The sequence below is a fragment of the Lutra lutra genome, chromosome 1 (genome assembly GCF_902655055.1).
Source record: "Lutra lutra chromosome 1, mLutLut1.2, whole genome shotgun sequence".
Taxonomy (NCBI): Eukaryota; Metazoa; Chordata; class Mammalia; order Carnivora; family Mustelidae; genus Lutra; species Lutra lutra.
The window spans coordinates 2,105,678-2,124,764 of record NC_062278.1 but is presented as its reverse complement, the minus strand read 5'-3'; the positions used below and the strand labels follow the sequence as shown (position 1 = coordinate 2,124,764).

At 53.5% G+C, this 19,087-nt stretch overlaps 1 protein-coding gene across 5 annotated transcripts in view; it reads left to right on the top strand.

The window, feature by feature from the left end:
- TRAPPC10 (trafficking protein particle complex subunit 10) overlaps positions 1–19,021 on the top strand; it is a 76,477-nt gene extending 57,456 nt beyond the window's left edge. For 4 of the 5 annotated variants that reach the window (XM_047718684.1, XM_047718724.1, XM_047718716.1 and 1 more), the window contains 10 exons: positions 579–1,093; positions 1,877–2,018; positions 3,042–3,200; positions 3,988–4,217; positions 10,005–10,105; positions 11,635–11,761; positions 12,357–12,527; positions 14,613–14,790; positions 17,108–17,302; positions 17,615–19,021. In XM_047718684.1, the coding sequence (XP_047574640.1) occupies positions 579–1,093; positions 1,877–2,018; positions 3,042–3,200; positions 3,988–4,217; positions 10,005–10,105; positions 11,635–11,761; positions 12,357–12,527; positions 14,613–14,790; positions 17,108–17,302; positions 17,615–17,853 (2,057 nt within the window). In that variant the 3' untranslated portion in view covers positions 17,854–19,021. The remainder of the gene's footprint in view (positions 1–578; positions 1,094–1,876; positions 2,019–3,041; positions 3,201–3,987; positions 4,218–10,004; positions 10,106–11,634; positions 11,762–12,356; positions 12,528–14,612; positions 14,791–17,107; positions 17,303–17,614) is intronic. The other variant, XM_047718705.1, reaches the window with a different exon arrangement.
- Positions 19,022–19,087: the final 66 nt, after the last annotated feature.

The following is a 19,087-nucleotide window of genomic DNA, read 5'->3' as shown; positions in this document are numbered from 1 at the left end:
CGACTAGTCTGGCAGCCTTGTGGCTCTCAAGCTGGGTGCCTACAGAAAGGAGGCCAGAGAGGGCTGCGAGGCTTAGGGTCCGGGAGGCAGGGCTCCCCACTTAATTGGCTGACTTCACAGGCTGGTGAGCACCTGGCTTGATTTCCGGATACATGGGGGGAACGTAGACACCCATACTTGGTAATTTCTTTATGTAGTTGGGAAATGGGTGGAATTCTCTGAAGCAGCTCCAAGAATCGGACTGTTGACAAATATGGATTTGAAATTTAGGTGTTAACGGACCTGTTTTCTCTTAGGTTTGCCAGAACAGAGCGTAGCTGAATCTCTTCAGACATTGTGATTTCCTGGGGCCTCTCTAAGATCGAGGTTATGTTCTACCTTTGACCGGGTAGCACGTTCTGGAGTGTGAAGATGCTGTGGGGTTGGGAGGTTTGCATCCGTCTCTTTTGACTAGCCTGGCCCGTTGGCCTGTCGTGTTGGGTGTGCTCCAGCAGGTCCCCGGGGAGATCAAGCCCTGCCGGCCGGAGGCGGCCTAGAGCGAGCCATGGCGAGTAACTCGTGGTGATGTGCGTTTGCAGGTCAGAAGATCGTACTCCCTCTGCATTGTTTCGCACACCTGCGAGATCTGCATTTTACCCCGTCCAACACCGTGGTCCACGTGGGCGGCGTTCTCTCCGTGGACATAACCTTGTGCAGCCAGATGCCCATCCCCGTCCGCGTGGAGCAGATCGCCATGAACGTCCACTTCAGCATCGAGAAGAACAACTACCGGAAGACGGCCGAGTGGCTCACCAAGCACAAGGTGGCCAACGGGGTCGTTACCTTTCCCGCGGAGACCTCCCCCCTCCCCGCCAGCCAGAACAACTTGCCGGCACTGGAGCTGTACGAGATGTTCGAGAGGAGTCCCTCTGACAATTCCTTGAACACGACAGGGATCATATGCAAAAATGTCCACATGCTGCTGAGAAGGCAGGAGAGCAGCACTTCTCTGGAGACACCCTCAGGCGTGGCTCTGGAGGACGGGGCCCACGTGCTCAAATGTAGCGACGTGATCCTGGAGCCGGGGCCCAACAGGATAACGTTCAGGACGCAGGTACGTGGGGGTGTGGGCGACTTTGAAGACGCTCAGGAAGGGTCTCGAGCTCGCCAGAGCTGTTGGCGCTGTGCCTTACCCTGGCTTTTGTGTACATCCTCAAGGACAAATATGCTGAGATTTTACGAAATCCTTGACTCTTAACCTGGTGTTACGACAGCTCATAGATTTTGAAAGAAGTTCTTAATGTGGGTAATTATTTTTGCTCTCGCTGGACTTAGAGTTTTTTTCCTCTGTATTAAAATATACCCTCATTTGTTGAAATGACCCTTTAGAGGAGGTGGCCCAGTTCTGTGTTCCACTCGGTGGCTTTCCTTTCGTGGGCCACATGGATGTCGGAACAGCGGCTCGGAGCCCGCTCTGATACCCACCTTCCCTCGGTGCTCCCTGTGAGTCCCGCTGACTGGGTCCCGCTGACCGAGGAGGGCTCGGCTGTGGTCCCGGGCGCAGTGGCCGAGGCTCGGCGCAGGGCTCAGAGCCCGTGCTGAAGGTCCCGTGAGACGCTTTGCGGAAAACAATGCCACAGATGATGTGTATGAAATTGAAAACACGTTCTTGGAAGCAGAAAGGCAGGTTTAAGCATCTGTTACTGAGAAGACCCCCGTGAGAGACTCGGAGGGCGCTGGGGGACAGCCCACGTGCCGAGGTGGGGGCCCAGAGCCGCAGGGTAGGCAGGAGAGGGGGAGAGCAACGGGCGTTTCCCAGAGACGGGGGTGCAGCCTCCCCTGGGAACCCGTCACAAGGGCGGGGGCTGACTGTCACAACATGCGACTTTGACCCTAGGCCAGGGAGCCCGGAACATACACGCTGCGGCAGCTGTGCGCCTCGGTGGGCCCAGTGTGGTTCGTGCTGCCGCACCTCTACCCGCTGGTGCAGTACGATGTGTACTCGCAGGAGCCGCAGCTACACGTGGAGCCGCTGGCCGGTGAGTGCGCCGCGGGGGCCCGGCCGGGTGTGCGCCCCTGCACGGGCGAGCCCGGTCCAGAGCTGCTGTCCTCGGGTCAAGTCTGAAAATTGGGAGGAGTTGGTGTAAGCAGATTAGTGAACCCCACGTGGCACTTGACGTGTCAGGCACTAGTGACTAAGTCTCTCGGTCTCTCGGGCCGAGTGGGGTGTGTTTATTTGGCTCGTTTCTTCTATTTGGGAAGAAATTCAAGGAAAGCACTTTATTTCTAGTTCATCTCTCCATGGTCCCTACTGTTCTGATTGTAGAAGTCTCCCACGGCTACTGGGAAAGGCCCTCAGATGCCGGACAGCCTGTCGGACGGTTCCGTCGGGACCGCTTGTGAGAGGAGCCGGGCACCGCTGCTCGAGGGCCTGGGACGCCCCGAGCCAGATTGGGGACTAGCCGTGCGCGGTCCCTCGCTCCCGTTCTCACTTGTGCCTCTGCGTCCCTCTCACCTGTCTGCTCCTCCTCCTGGGTTCCGATCTCTCGCCTCCTTGCTTCTGCCTGTCCTGGCACGGGACTCTTGACAGCTCAGCCCATCTCTGCCCCTCGTTCTCGACTGGGGGAAGGCAGTAGCCACCCGATCCACCCGGCGGTTTCTGAACCAAAGGTCCGGAAGGCCTAACCTGACAAGGCTGGGAACAGTTCCGAATAGCACGGACAGTACATGCGATTCCGTTAGTCTGTTCTTCCGTGTTCTTTGTCTGCTTCTCCCTCACTGATGTATCGGCGGGTGAATTCAGAGACATGCTTGCCCCCGGGAGCCCCAACTCTATCTTCGGTGCCGATAAGACTTGGGGCCTCTCGTTCCCAGCAGGCGCCCCCGCAACTCCGCGTCCGTGTGCCCGAGATGAAAAGCGAGGCTGGTGGGTGGAACTGGGAGTGACCTGTGGACTGTTTACAGGGGACAGGTCTGCTGTGACAAGCAGCAGAGCGCCCTTGTGACCTCACGAGGCCGCTGCGGACTGATGGTGGTGCTGACTGCTGTCTTCTTCCCTTCAGATAGCCTTTTGGCTGGTATTCCTCAGAAGGTGAAGTTCACTGTCACTACGGGCCATTATACGGTAAAAAACGGCGACAGCCTCCAGCTGAGCAACGCAGAAGCCATGCTCATCCTGTGTCACACGGAAAACAGAGCAGTGATCTACTCCAACACGAGAGGTGAGGTGGCCGTCACCCGGCAAAGGCGGACTCTCACCGTTGTCCTGCACCGTGAGGGTGTGAGGCGGCCGTGGTCTCGGGTGGTGTCTGAGGATCGCTTCTCCCTGCCGCTCTTTCATGGCCGTGTCCTGCCTGTCGCTGGGCTGGGAGCCTGACCCTGGGCGGGCCATCATATCTGGGACGAAGAGCTGGTGTAGGCCTGGAGGCCAGGCAGGGCTGACCTTACTAAGGCCTTATAGTGCAGCATCACGGACTGGCTCCCTGCTCCAGGAGGGCGCCTTGCCAGCCTGCAGTCACCTGCCACCTCCCCAATCCCCCTGGCCAACAAGTGGGAACGAATCAGCCTTTTTAGGTGCTGGCCAGAAGCCCTAGAAGAGTCCCGTCTCCCCTGGTCCCCAGGCATGAGGGATGGAGAGGGAAGGGTGCCGCTCCCCTTCTGGGTGGGAGCCGGTCTGCTGGCGGAATGGAGTGGGATCATGTCGTGCAGGGACACACACAGCACGTGGCGGGCCACACGGAAAGTGTCCCTTTTCTGTCTTCGGACTTAGTGACCGTGTCTGGTCTCCAGGCCACCAGCTTATGCGGTATCAGTATCTGAGAGGGTATTGTTCCTTGTTCTCCGACCTCTGCCCGCCCACCTTCATCCTTCCTGGATACACTCTTGCCAGTGCGCAGGAGCAGTGGGAATTGGGTGGGGACGACTCCGCTGGGCCCGTCACTGCCAGAAGGACGAGGAGCAAGGACACACACGGAACGTGTTAGAAGTGACTTTCTCTCTCTTTACTAGAAAAGGCTTCTGATGTGTTGCTCCGGGTCCAGTCGTCTGACAAGGTCACGAGCATCAGTCTGCCCGCTGCTCCTGCGTACCACATGATTGAATTTGAACTGGAAGTTCTGTCTTTACCTTCAGCTCCAGTAACTGGAGGAGATAGCAGCACGCTGGGGACGACAGAGCCCCACAGGAAGCATAAGGACACACCCAGAGCTGGCCACTGCATGGCTACCATGGACCACAAAGTAAGGAGGGGCCAGGAGGGTGCCGCCCGTGCTCGTGGCCTTTGCCGGTCGCGCTTGTTCCGAGAGACGGCGCCTGAGAGATGCCTTGTGCTCAGATTTCCCACTCCTGAGTCCACATCCCCTCGCTGGGTTTGGCATTTGTCTCTTTGAATCCCCCTTCTTAGATAAAGGGTACGCTTGCAAGGACCAAAGACAGGCCAGGCAGGCTCTAAGTTGTCTACACCAGCTCAAGAGGGCAGGACAGTTCATTGTAGGAGATAGGATGTTTGCCTAGAATGGGGAAGTCAGTTTGGGTCTGTAGTCCGTTTGTCTTGGTACACAGGCTAGTGCGACTTCTGTGTCCGTGTGCTTGGGTTTCTGTCCACTAGAACGTTACATCGAGCTTGGCACAGAGGAAGCGCTGTCATTTTATGCTTTGATGTTGGTGTTTATTGACAGTTATTTGAGAGATCGTGACTTCGGTCCCAGAGCCACCGTCCTTAGCTCAAGGAATGTGTCACTGCCATTGTGCTTCTTCAGCTTTGTCCATGTCTTGTAACACAAATGTCAGTTCTGAGAGCCTTTTCACCCAAAGGTCGAACTGCACACTCCTGGTCCCACAGAACTATACGTATTTGCACTTTAGAAGGCTGCTGCCTGTGTGTCTGGCTTCCAGTCATCCTGAATCTAGGGGCTGGGATCCTCCCCTCCAGGACAGTGACAAGTCTTGGCACACCCCTCAGTTGCTAGAAGGGATTAAAAAGTCAGCAGGTCCTGACAGCACAAAGGTTTGGACAACAGCCAAGAATTGGGACAGGAGCGAATGCTGAGGCTCATCTCCCACACTAGGCTGCTCCTTTCAGACCGGGACGGCAGTTGTGCTGTCTGCTATGTAGACACAGAGAGTCCAGCAGGATGAAGCAGCAGAGGCACATGTTCCAGGAATGAAGAACAAGCTAAAACCTCAGGGGAAAAAATCTTAATGAAATGGAGATAAGCAGCTACCTAAAAAGGAGTTCAAAGTCCTGCTCATGAAGATGCTCACCAAATGGGAGAAAATGGATGAACACAACTTCAACAAGGAGGTGGGAAGCAGAAGAATGTACCAGATCGACGTCACAGAGCACAGCTGACTGAAATACAGTGAAGGTGAAGCAGAAGAAAGGACCAGACAGCTCAAAGTCAAGGAGTGGAACTCAGAGCAGCAAAAAGAAAAAAGAATGAAAAAAAAAAAAAAAAAAAGCAAAGATAGCTTAGAGACTAATAGGACAGCATCAGACAGACTAATGCTTGGATCACCAGGCTTCCAGAAGAAGAAGACAGAGAGAAAGGGTCAGAAATCTCCTTGAAGAAGTAATGGCTGAAAACTTCCCTAATCTGGAAAAGGAAACAGACATCCAGATGCAAGATGCCCAGAGAGTTTCAAGTAAGAGGAACCCAGAGAGACCCACACCAAGACACTTTACAATTACATGTCAAAAATTGAAGACCAGGAGCGAATCTTAAAAGCAGCAGATGAGGGTAGGGTAGGCCATGGAAGGAGGATAAAAACAACAGCAGCGAGAGAAAAGCAGCTTATTACTTAAAAAGAAACCCCCTAAGTCTGTCAGCAGATTTTCCAGCAGAAACTCTGCAGGCCAGAGAGAGTGGCACGATGTACTCAGTGCTGAAAGGAAAACCTCCAACCAAGATAACTCTCCCCGGCAAAGCGATCATTCAGAAGTGAAGATGTAAAGTGTTTTCCGGAGAAACAAAAGCTCAAGAGTTCATCACCACTAACACGGCCTTCAAGGAATGTTCTTCTTTAAGCTGAAAAGAAAGGGTGTCCCAAGAGTACGTGTGAAAGAATAAATCTCACTGGAAAGTTGAATATATAGTAAAAGTAGTGGGTTAAGCACTTAAAAAGCTAGGACGAAGGTTAAAAGACATAGGAAGTAAAAAATAACTATGATTATAATAATTAAAGAACACAGATAAAAGAATGTACAGTGGGACATCAAAACATCAAATGTGGGGGTGAGGGAGAGTAAAAACGTTGAGCTTTAGAAACTTTTAAGTTATGACCAACTTAAAATAGACTGTTACAAACATAAGTTGTTACACGTAAGCCTCATGGTAGCTAGCCACAAAGCAAAAACCTGGGGCAAACCTACAAAAGATAAAGAAATACAAGCATACCGCCTGAGAAAGTCATCAAACCACAAAGAAGAAAGCGGAGAAGAAGAAAGGAACAGAGAGGAGCTACAAGAAATGTGAGAAGGGGCGCCTGGGGGGCTCAATGGGTTAAGTGTCTGCCTTCGGCTCAGGTCATCATCCCAGAGTCCTGGGATCGAGCCCCGCATCGGGCTCCCCGCTCAGTGGGGAGCCTGCTTCTCCCTCTGTCTGCTGCTTCCCTGCTTGCGCTTGCTCTCTGTCAAATAAATAAAATAAAAATTAAAAAACAGAAAACAATTAACAAAAATGGCAACAAGCATATGCCTTCTCAGTAACTACTTAAATGTAAGTGGACTAAGTTCTGCAATCAGAAGACAAGGAGTAATTGAACGGATAAAAAAATCAAGACTCGTCTATATACTGCTTAGAAGAGACGCACTTTTGACACAAGGACACACACAGACTAAAGTGAAACCAAAACCTAAAGGAGCCAGAAGAACTGTGGAGCAGCTATACTTCTATCAGATAAGATAGACCTTGAAACAAAGACTGTAACGAGAGGCAAGAGTGTAACATAATGATAGCAAGGTCAATCCCACAAGATAGAACATTTGTAGATATTTATGCAGCCAACACAGCAACACCTAAATATGTAAAGTAAGTATGAGCAGACCTAAAGGGAGAAACAGCAGTACAGTAAGAGAGGAATTTAATACCCCATTTACATCAATGGATCCAGACAGACATCGACAGAAAATCAATAAGGAAACACTGGTCTTAAGTGAAACATTAGAGCAGATGGACTTAACAGATATTTACAGAACGTTCATCCAAAAGCGGCAGAAGACACATTCTTTTCAAGTGTGCAGGGAACGTTTCACCAGGATAGATTGTATATTATGCCCTGAAACAAGTCTTAACAAGTTTATGAGGGTTGAAATCACATCATGCATCTTTTCTGAGCCCAACAATAGGAAACTAGAGATTAATTACATGAGGAAAACTGGAAAATTCACAGGCATGTGGGGATTAAACCACATGCTACTGAACAGCTGGTTGGCCAAAATAAGAAATCAAGAGAAATCACAGCCTACCCTGAGGCAGATGAAAACAGAAGAGCAGCATACCAAAATGTATGAGATGCATCAAAAGCCATTCTAAGAGGGACGTTCGTAGCAATACAGGCCTACTTCAAGAAAGAGGGGGAGCCTCAAACAACCTAATTTTACACCTTAAGGAACTAGAAAAAGAAGAACAAATGAAGCCCAAGGTTTGTAGAAGGAAGGAAATGAACATTACAGCAGAAATAAATGAATTAGACTGAAGAGATAATAGACTTGATCAGTGAAACCGAGAGCCGGTTCTTTGAAAAGATGAAACTGACAAACCTCTTGCTAGACTCACCAAGATAGAGATAGAGAGAGGACTCAGATCAGAAGTGAAAGAGATGTTACAGCTAACACACAAGCGAAAAAGGACCACAAGAGACTACCATAGATGACTGCAGGCCAACAAATTGCACCGAGAAGAAGTGGATAAATTCCGGGGAACGTACAACTTACCAAGAGTGAATCATGACGAGATAAAAAATCTGAACAGATTACTAGTAAGGAGATTAAAATGGATATGTAGGGAACATACCTCAACATAATAAAGGTCATATATGACAAGCCCACAGCTAATATGCTTAATGGTGAAAAGCTGAAAGCCTTTCCTCTAAGATCTGGAACAAGACAAAGGTTGCCCACTCTTGTCACTTTTATTCAATGTAGTACTAGAAGTCCTTGCTAGAGCAGTTGGGCAAGAAAAAGAAATAAAAGTCATCCTAGTTGGAAGGAAAGAAGTAAAATGTCACTATTTGCAAATGGCATAATATTTTATGTATATAAAGTTCTAAAGACTGCTACATCAAAAACCTTCATCAATAAATAAATCCAGTAAAGTTGCAGAATACAAAATAAGTATGAGAAATCTGTTATGTTTCTATATACTAATAATGAACTGTTGGAAAGAAATCAAACAATTTCATTTATAATTGCATCGAAAAGAATAAAATACCTAGGAATGAATTTAGCCAAGGAGGTGAAATAGGTGCATATTGGAAACTATAAGACATTAATGAAAGAAATTGAGGAAGACACGAATACACGGAAAGATGTTCTATGCTCAGGGACTGGAAGATTTAATATTGTTCAGATGTCCATACTAGCCAGCCACATATAAATTCAGTGTAATCCCAAAGTTCCAAAGGCAGTTTTTGTAGAAATGGAACAAATAATCCTCAAGCATGTATGAAACCACAAAAGACCCCAGATACCCAAAACAATCAGAACAAAGCTGGAGGCATCATGCTCCTGGACTTCAGACTATGTTATGAAGCTGTAGTTGTCCAAAAGCTTGGTAGCGGCATAAATGCAGATGCACAGACCAATGGGCCAGAATACAGAGCCCAGAAATAAACCCACGTATATTCTATCAATTAATTTAAGACAAAGGACGGGAATGTGTAATGGGGAAAGGACAATGTCTTCAAATAAATGGTGCTGGGAAAATTGGTCAGCCACATGCGAAAGAACGAAGCTGGACCCTTGTCTTAAATTGTTCAAAAAAAGTTAACTCAAGTGGATTCAAAGCTAGAAGGTAAGACCTGAAACCATAAAGCTCCTAGAAGAAGATTTATGTGGTAAGCTCCTTGATACTGATCTTGGCAATTATTTTACGGATCTGATAACAAAAGCAAAAATGAACTATTGAGACTACGTCAACCTAAAAAGCTTCGGCACAGCAGAGGAGACGATGAAAAGCCAGCCTACAGAATGGGAGAAGATACTTGCAAATCATATATTTGATGGGGTGTTCATACCCAGAATACAAAATGGACTTTCTAACTCAGTAGCAGAATCCCCCACATTTGATTAAAGCGCATGCAGAAGATCCGAGTATTCTCCTGAGACGATGTGCAGATGTTGGACATCACTAAGGTTGGTGAGGATGCAGAGAAAGGGGAACCCTTGTGCCCCGTTGGCGGGAATGCAGACTGGGCAGCCACTCTGGAGAACAGAATGGAAGGGGGGTCCTCGGAACGTTATAGAACTGCCGTAGGACCCAGCAGTGTCCCTACCAGGTATTTGCCCAAAGAAAATGAAAACAGCTGCTTGAAAAGCGATCTGCACACCCTGTTCGCTGTGGCAGCGTTTCAACAGCCGGATGCCTCTGCTTTTCTGTTTCATACCCGTTGTTGTGTGGCGTGACTGGGTAATTCCTTTAATTTTGCAGTAGTTAATCATTGCTCACATGATCGTCCCCGAACGGCGGAAAGCCGTCTGTCCCCACCTCCCACAGTGCCGGAGAACACGTCCGGCGTCCAGCTGTTGGTGTGGGAAGCGCGAGTGGGTCCTGGGGCTGCGGGCGCCAAGACCACGCTGTGTCTCACGGCCGGCCAGCCGCTCCGTGTTGATTTTTCTTGTCTGTGTACGTAGCTTGATGTTTCTCCTTTGTACGTGTGACTCACGGGGGTTTGATTTCTGAAGAAGAGGTGGCGAGGCCGTCCCCCCGTCCAGGACGTCGGCTGCCACTGCTGGCCTGGGTGGACGGTGTGGTGGCAGCCATGGCCAGGCCAGGGGTCTGAAGGTGCGTCCCCGTGTTTCTTCTCAGGTGTCCATCGACTGCCCGTGGTCCATCTACTCCACCGTCATCGCTCTGACCTTCAGCGTGCCCTTTCGGACCACGCACTCGCTTCTGTCCGCCGGGACACGGTAAAGGCGGGCTCGGGGCCCCAGTCCTGGGCCGGGCTGTCCCGCCGTGCACACCTTGCCGCTCAGAGCGTGGCCTCGGGGATGCTGAGCCGGCTTTCTTCCCCGTCCTGATGCTGTGGTCCGCTCGTGCGGGTTCTCGGTGATTTCCTGCAGCTGCACCGCAGCCCGTCCACGGTCAGGTGTCCCCAGCGGTCTCAGAAGTGACCGTGCACCAACGGTTTTAGGATGTAGGATCCAAACTAAGCCCCTGTTTGATGATGAGATAATTTTCTTTTTTTTTTTTTTTTTAAAGATTATATTCATTTATTTGACAGACAGAGATCACAAGTAGGCAGAGGCAGAGGCAGGCAGAGAGAGAGGAGGAAGCAGGCTCCCTGCTGAGCAGAGAGCCCGATGCGGGGCTCGATCCCAGGACCCTGAGATCATGACCTGAGCTGAAGGCAGAGGGTTAACCCACTGAGCCACCCGGGCGCCCCGATGAGATCGTTTTTTATCTGTCCTCCCATTTCTCAAGCCGCTGGCCCTCTGCTGAGCTCAGTTCAGTCCTCTAGAGAGAAGGCCCAGCATTCTGAATTTGGTCGCGTTCTTGGGGGTTCGTGTTTCTTGGTTCCTCTGCCGGCAGCTGGATACGTCTGGGTGGGGATTTTCAGCCTCGGCGCCGAAGATGCTGTGGGTCCAAGAACTTGTTTGTGGGCCTGAGAGTCTGGCCCACACACTGTAGTGTTCAGTAGCACCCCTAGCTCCCCCATCTTGCGCCTCTCATTCTCCCCATGCCCATCATGACAACGAAAGATCCACCTTGAGATGCCGGGTGATACCGCCCACGGGGGCAGGACTGCTTCCTGTTGAGAAGCTCTCACGGCTCTCAAAGCCGCACGCACTAGAATCTGACTCAGCCTTTGGACCAGATGGTTTGGGGGGAGCCCCGTGCTCCGTCCATCAGCTTCGGGAGGCAGCGTCTGCTTGTCCCACTGCCAGTGACGGTGGGCGCCGACCCTGGGCTCAGGGCGGCGTGTGGCCTCTCCCTGTAAAACTCCTTTCACTTTCATCTGTTGCTGAAATTTGCAAAAATGGGTCACCAGGCTGTCAGATCTGTATCTAGAGCCAACGTTAGCCTGGCACGCTCCCGCTATGGGGAGGGACCACACCCGTCAGTGGCTAGAGACACCGGCATGTCTCAGAAGTTGGGGTGCTTTCTCTCAGACTCTTCCTGTGTAACAGGGACGGACGGGAGCCCTGTGCGTGGTCTCTCCAGGAGCAGTGGCCCCTCTGTCCATCCTCACGCACCGCGAGCCATCTACGATCGTGTGTTAACACTGGGTCAAGAATGGCCCGTCCCTTGACCCATTTTTCCTCAGAAGTAGCTTGTCTGGGGAGGTGCGGTTTCGGGGGGCGCGTTCCCGTGTGAGACCGACTGGTCTTATGTGGCCGGGTCACTTTTTGGTTCCCCAGAGAGAGTCTTCTTAACCAAAGCACATTTAATACAGTTGTTAAGTTTCAAAATCTGCTTTTCTGCTTTTCTGCTTTAGGAAGTACATTCAGGTGTGTGTCCAGAATTTGTCGGAACTTGACTTTCAGCTGTCGGACGGTGACCTTGTGGACCCCGGCTGCGGTGCTGACGTGCAGCTCGTGCCTCTGAATGCCCAGTCCCCGCAGGTAAGCCTTGTCCAGAGGCGAGCGCAGAGCCCTCCGCACAGCGCGGGGTGCAAGCCCGCATGGGACGCCTGAGTGGCCAGGAGGGTCTGAGGAAAGCGTGGCCTCCCCGGTGACAAGCCAACAGTGCGTGCGTCCCCAAGGGCGGGGACACCCAGCTTTGTCACTGTCCTGTGTGTGTTCGTGTTTTACGCTGGGCGCGGAGCGGCATTCGGGGTAAATTAGGAGACAGAACGACGCTCGTCCTTGTACAAGAGTCAGACGGTCCCGCCCTGCGCTCTGGCCTGTGTAACTGCAGGCCCTTTCTTGAGCTTCTGCTGATGGCATGGATGCCGTCCCCCGTCCCACCTGCGACGAGACACCTGTCTGTGCCCTGGGAAGAGACCCTGTGTGTTGGTGTGGCTTTGTAAAGGGGTCCTGCTCATGTGCGGGCTGCCTGGCCGGTGCTGACTGTCTTGTTCCGTGTGCCCAGGCGCCCCAAAGGGTTAAACCCTTCCAACCAGCCTGGTGCTGTCTTCACAGGGCCGGGCGGGCGGGGACCCCGCGGGCGGCGGGGCGGCTGCGTGTGTGTGCTCCACGCCGGTGTCTGTCTCCGCAGGCCATCCACAGCAAGCAGTCCGTGTTCTTCGTGTGGGAGCTGCTGTGGCCGCGGGAGCCCCCCCCTTCTCTGCGCTGTCGCTTCTCCGTTGGATTCTCCCCAGCTTCTGAAGGACAGCTCTCGGTCCCCTTAAAGCCCTACATGTACGAATTTCAAGTGGAAAATTTTTTTGTACGTATCGTATTCTTTTCTGGTGGGAGTGTGGGGTGGGAACGTGGAAGGTGACATCGTACTCCTTTTAATCTACAAAAGTCAGAGAAGAATCTTCCAGTAGAAGGAAGCAACTACCCAGGAGGTTAGTTGGCCTTTGGAGCCGCTCGGTCACTGGCTGGCTGTGCCGTAGACACCCGGTCCTTTTCAAGCGAGGGGTCTGGCCCTCGTGCAGTCTCGCTGGTGGTCATGAGATGAGTGTAAAGAGTGAAGATTCGGATTCTCTGCTCTCTCTTCTCTTGCTCATGTTTAGAATGTTCTGGAACTATTTCTTAGAGTCCTTTCTTCTTGATCCTAGATGCTAGGATCACCGAGATGCTTTCTTTTTCTTTTTATTTATTTATTTTTTAAGATTTTATTTGAGAGCTAGAGGGAGAGCAGATGAGAGCATGAGCGCGGTGAGGGCTGGAGGGGGAAGTAAGCTCCACGCCGAGCAGGGAACCCGATGTGGGGCCCAATCCCAGGACCCTGGGACCATGACCTGAGCCGAGGGCAGCCGCGTCACTGACTGAGCGCCCCCGGGTGCCCTAAGGGGGCTTTCTTTTTAAAAGAAAAACGGGAAGTATTATCAAAATCTACTGCCTCCACATCCTGACGATTGTCCTATAACCCGCGCGTCACATGCGGGCTGGAGTGGCCTTGAGCTGGGCAGGGAAATGCGCGTGTGTTTCCATGTCTTTGGCGAGACTTGGGTTTTGTACTGGGTCAATCAGAACGCAGGTTTGTGGTGTTTCCTTGGCTCTACTCCTGGAACCGTCGGACCACAAGAGGATGTGCTCGTGTTCATAGCGCTTGACCCCAGCGGTGTCTTCAGCGCCTCCTTCCAGCTGAGTCGCTGTGTTGACCCTCCTGCTCTGTCTCTCCATCGGCCTTCGGCTTCCATGTCCTCGCCAGCGTGGTCTCTCTCTGTAACACACGCGGGCACCTTTCCGCGTGTGCCCAGCAGCGCCACGTCAAACCCCACATGGGCCTGAGTCTGCGTGCGAGCCCTCTGGTGTGCTCGCCATGGCGTTTGGTCACGCGCTTGCGGTCTCTCTGCTCCCTCTCTGTGTCATGAGCACGGGTTCGGATTTCTCTGGAGCTGTGCAAACAGGTCAGCGTTTGAAAACTGGTCATCTCCGAGGGCCGGAAACAGAGACACCACTTTTCTCAGGAAAGCGCTACTGAGTCATGTCACTTACCTGCCGCGCGGCTCAGCCCCTCGCGGTGTCTGCCTCAGGACAGCAGGTCCACCGGCAGGGTGGTGCGACTGTCCCCACGGTCCTGTTTTAGAGCATGTGGTCTTTTTGAGAAGGCGCCGCTCTGTTTCCCAAAGGGACGTCCCTTTACTCCCTCGAGTGACATGCGAGGGCTCCAGCTGCCACAGCCTCACCAGCATTTGTCCCCGACATCCTTCCGGGGAGGAGTGGAGTGGGGGAGGCCACCCACCCCGGGGCAGGCCAGGTCTTGCTGGTCCCAGGTTAGGGAAGGTGTCGAGCAGGTGTGAGTGGGGGAGGCCGTTGGGCACAGAGGTCACTGGGGACAAAGGAGCATTCAGCCAAAGGTAGGTTCTGCTACCACACAGCGGCGAGGAAAGACTGACTCTGCTCGCTGTGGTTCTGGCGTCGTGTCTGTGAGGGCAAGTCCATGTTTTTAGGGACGCCTGCTGAGGCACAGAGTGGTGAAGCCACAGGTGCTCTGGAATTTGCCTTCAGGGCCCTGGGCAGAGAAGTACACGTTGATCCACAGAGAGAGAGCAAATGGAGCAAAACGTTGGTGATCCTGAGTCTGGGTGATAGGCGTGCAGGGGCAAGGGCCTGTCCTCCCTACTGTTGTGCATGCTCTGGGAAGGTCGGCGCGAGAACAAGAGTGAGAGCACTCGGTGGGGACTTGCCAGGCACGAGTCCCTGCAAGGTGGTTGCTGCGGGGCCGTGCCCAGCAGCCCTCCCAGCCCACGTGGCCCCTCCGTCCCTGTCCCTCGTGTCTGTGGGCAGCACCCCCGGGGCTGGGGGAGCGCCTCTGCCCGCTGTGTGGACACTTGTGCCTGTCTCTCTCTTTCTCGTGCAGACATTATATAACGTGAGAGCGGAGATCCTCCCCCCCTCGGGCACGGAGCACTGTCGGACGGGCTCGCTCTGCTCGCTGGAGGTGTCCATCACGCGGCTCTCGGACCTCTTGGAGGTGGACAAGGACGAAGCGCTGATGGAGACTGACGAGTACTTTTCGACCAAGCTGATGTACGAAGGTGCGTCTGGATGCATCTCTTCCCCGGGCTGCTGGGCTGCCCCGGCGCATGAAGGGTTTGTAGCCTCTTTTCCACAGGGTGCAGTGTTCCTGATCTGAAGAGAGAATGTTCTAGAATCAGAAAAGCTCACTTGACTGTTTTATTATGTGGCGTGGTCCTAGGCTGCTAGGACGTTAGACTTGGCTCCTGGGAGATCCTCAAGCAGTCGTTGGGCCCAGTGTGGAGAACATGGTGGCCCTGGAGCTGGCCTTCCCTCTCTGCCCATGACTCGGGGTCTTCCCAATACCACGGGAGCAGGGTCCCAACTCTGCCACCCCGCAGTCCTTGTGTGGTTGGGTCCGGGCCCTGACCTCTTCCCTCCAGGCCTCCTCCTGTCCCCGGCCCCCAATCCCCGCCTGAGACTGCCTCCCCCCCCCCGCCCACCGCCTGACCCCTTCCAGACCCACTTCACCCACCTCTTCCAGTGCCTTGGCTGCTTTGGGAGTAGCTCGCAGTCTGGGGGGCTGTCAGGAGCGTGTGTGCTCTTAAGAAATGCTTGAGGAGCCAAAAATTTCTTTCTTCAGTTACTTAAAAATCACAGTAAACGCATTCCATAACTTCGTGTTTGAAAAAGAACTGTTTTTCACAACAAAACAAGACCAAAGATAGAAGAATGACGTTAGTTTGCATTCCTTCGGCTCTCCCTAACGTACGGCTTCACAGGAGGGAGCTGGCTTGTCCTCCGAGCTGGCGCCCGGAACCCTGGTGGAGGGACGAGAGGACGCTCTAGGGCCGCTTAGATCCACAGCTGGTAAAGGGGTTTAATAGCTGAGGCTGTTGGCTTTTCACCGAAACTGGGCCAGTGGTTCTTTTTTCCAGGCCAGTGACAGCGTGGCCCCGGACATGTGTGAATGAACTTGTCATGCTCTATTTCCTCCCACGCGCAAATCTGGCTGGTGGTTTGAGAGGCCCCTTTACCCTGATGTCATTTCGTGGCATGCCTTGGCCACGTGGGAAACATGGCTCCTGAGGGGTGCGGATCGCGCACGCTGGGCGCCTTTCACTGGGCAGTCTCGCAGGCTGGCACCCACTTCTGGCCCACACTGCTGGGACACTGCCGGGCTTGCCACGGCAAAGGCAGGTTTTCCGAGATTCCCGCCCTCGATCGGTTTCAGATGGCATCACCGGCAACTTCTTCGAAGCGACAGGCTCACGGCCTTCATTTTTGAGACGACATCGGCCCAATACCCCAGACGGAAGAGCACAGCAGGGGGCAGTCCCCGGGAGCTCGGGGGCTGGGGGCCCTCTCACGGGGTGTAGCTTCTCGAGAGTCTGTAATCATTCAGACTTAGAGTTGAAAAGATCTTTCCTTAAGGATTGGATTTAATAAAATTAATTTCGACGACTTCACAAAGGACGACGTCCTTAAGTAAAACTGGCGATTTCTATCCTCAGGTGCATGGTGGTGAGGAAGCCACTGGTACACCTCTCTGTGCACGGGGGGGCCTTGGTTCACGCTCAGGCCTCCGGTCCTGGGCGCCGGGGCGTGTGGCAGCCTGGGGAGAAGGGCGGCAGTGGGACCTCCAGGTGCCCCGGGACCACCCTCTGAGAACTGCTCCGGTCTCCTTCCCGGATGCCGCTTGTCCCCAGCAGATTTCCCGTCCCATCCCCCTCTGTGGGAAGCCAGCCTTCTGCGACCCCTTCTTTGCTCCTCAGGGAGCTTCTGGTCCATGGAGCTCCTAGGCCCTGCCCAGTGTCCCCTTGACAGAGCTGCCGTCCCCTCTTGGCAAGGCCCTCGGTGTGTCGAGGACAAGCTCCCGGCCCGCCAACTTCTGAGTGATGAGTGCGTTACACATTCTGGTTACACTGAAGGACGTCGCGGCTGTTTTAATCGCTGCTGCTAATGCCTGCCGTGTGTTAACAATGTCTGCTGTGCTGGGAGAAGGCCTTTCCGTAAGCTCTTTCTGTGCCATCAAGAGGCTCGTCTGAGCGGCAGAGTTGGGGTGGGGATCCCTGGTCTGATGCCACCACTTCCTAGACAGACCGTTACCCTGTCCCGTCCCTGTTCCAGATTCTACATCCAGAGCCCCCCTACTCTGGAAGCCTGACATACAAAGGTTTTGAGTAAAACCGAATCCCTGTTCATTTATGAACTCGAAAAGAAGGTGATGTTCCCTGTGGCTCTCGTGTGTATCTTGTCACCGAGCCACGCTTCCCTGTTGAGGTGCAGTCAGAGGACAGGAAGGTCTAGAATGTGCCCGGTTTGCATTGACGCTCTGGAGTGGGGGCTGTGCACGGCCCTTGCTGGGGCCCGACCAGTGCTCTCCCTCTGTTTCAGTGGTCGACAACAGTAGCAACTGGGCGGTCTGCGGGAAGAGCTCTGGCGTCATCTCCATGCCCGTGGCCGCCCAGGCCACGCACCGCGTCCACATGGAGGTGATGCCCCTCTTCGCGGGCTACCTCCCCCTCCCCGACGTCAGGCTGTTTAAATACCTCCCCCACCACTCGGCGCACTCCTCACAACTGGACGCCGGTAAGGACGCTTGAAGGGGAAAGGTGCAGCCACTGTCAGAGGGAGGGAGAGCTCCGTGCGGGCACTGGGATGCTCGCCTCGCGGGCATCGGGCTTGCTCATGGGCAGCAGCCGGCAGGGGGTGCGGGGGGGCCGCAGGTTCTGGGCATCTGCTCAGAAGCCGCCGTGGGTCCTCAGACGGCGTGGGCTCGCTTCTCTTAGAGGGGCCGCCTGGCTTGCTCGTGCGCTGAAGGCCGCTGGGGCGGCTTGCTGCTCCCCGGGGTGGCTGGGGCCAGGTTGCCGGCCGGGGTGTCACCCGTGGTATGTTTTGCAGATAGCTGGATAGAGAGTGACAGCCTGTCGCTGGACAAGCACCTGGACGACCAGCCAGACAGCGGCAGCGTCAGGAGCCGGGGCGGCGCGCACCCGGCCTCCAGCGGCGAGCACAAAGGCCTGCCCATGCCCCGGCTCCAGGCGCTGCCGCAGGGCCAGGTGTTCAACTCGAGCGCGGGCACGCAGGTCCTGGTCATCCCCAGCAAAGACGACCACGTCCTCGAAGTCAGCGTCACATGACCGCGCCTCGGGTCCGCACACGCCCCCGCCGGGTGTGGGCGCACCGGAAGGGATCCTGGCTCCATTGCTCTCTCCATCGTGACATCCTAGCGCTACCCGGAGTCGCGGTGCTTCTGCCTGGCCACGGAAGCATCGGAGGATTTTTGGCGTGCGGCCGGTCGGCTGTGTTCCAGCGTCATTTTTGTGTTGTCCATGCTGTAAGAGGACTCATTGCTCTCTCCTGTCCCCATCCCTGGGTCCCTGTGTTGGCGTCCTGCAGTGTCTGCCCAGAGCCCTGCCCCTCCCTGCACCCTCACCTGGCCGTCTCCCCGTCTCCTGGTTCCTCATGGAGTCCGTGTGCCTTCCAGGGAGACACACGGCAGGCCCTGCCGTCTTAGTCGTCACACGTGTGTGCCTTCCTGGTCACACGGCTGCCCTCTGGATTCCAGCCCCGGTGGATTTGTGAGTCTCCTGGGGGTTGAAACACCATCTTTTACCCGAGATACGTAGTGATTTTCTATTTCTAGAAACGTTAGGGCAGGTCAGTGAGGCTGAGGGCTGGGTGGGGAGGGAACGGAAGGACCCCCCCTTCTCTGCCTTGGGGTGGCCCACTGGGTGGACCTGGAGCCTCCATTAGCTGGAGCCATCTTAAAGCTACTCGGTGAAGACGAGACCAGGGCCTAAGGGACAACTTGGCATTGAACTAGTTTAGGAACAAGCGTTTCTGGAACCCCTGTTCCCCATGATGTTGACTGAATGTCAATATGCACTTGAAATTAAATATGTATTTATTTTAATTACCATTATATATGTGGGGGGTGATATGTTGTTTTCTTCTCACCTTTAAAGTGTTGACATGTCATCGTCACTGTATAATCAATATGTTTCTTCTGCACCTTAAGTCCTAGACATTAAGAGGCTCCATTTCAGGGGGGCTGGGGGGGGGCGGCCCTCTCAGTGTGCTTCTAGTTTGGTTGTGGGAAGGACGAAAAGTCTTGGAATATTCTCTGCCGGTCCACTAAAATCGCAGTCACGCCATACCAATGGGTTAATTTGCTTTTGGTTGTAAATTTAATTGTACATATGGTTGATTTATTATTTTTAAAAGTACAGACTAACGGATGTAATGTTTATGTATAAGTTGCACCAAAAATCAAGGAGAAAATAAATGTGTGTTTGTTTTTACTGGTGTGAGCGTCACAGCTTGTAAATAAGTGTTGGGTGTATGGAACCCTTTCCAGCTCTCCAGAGCAAT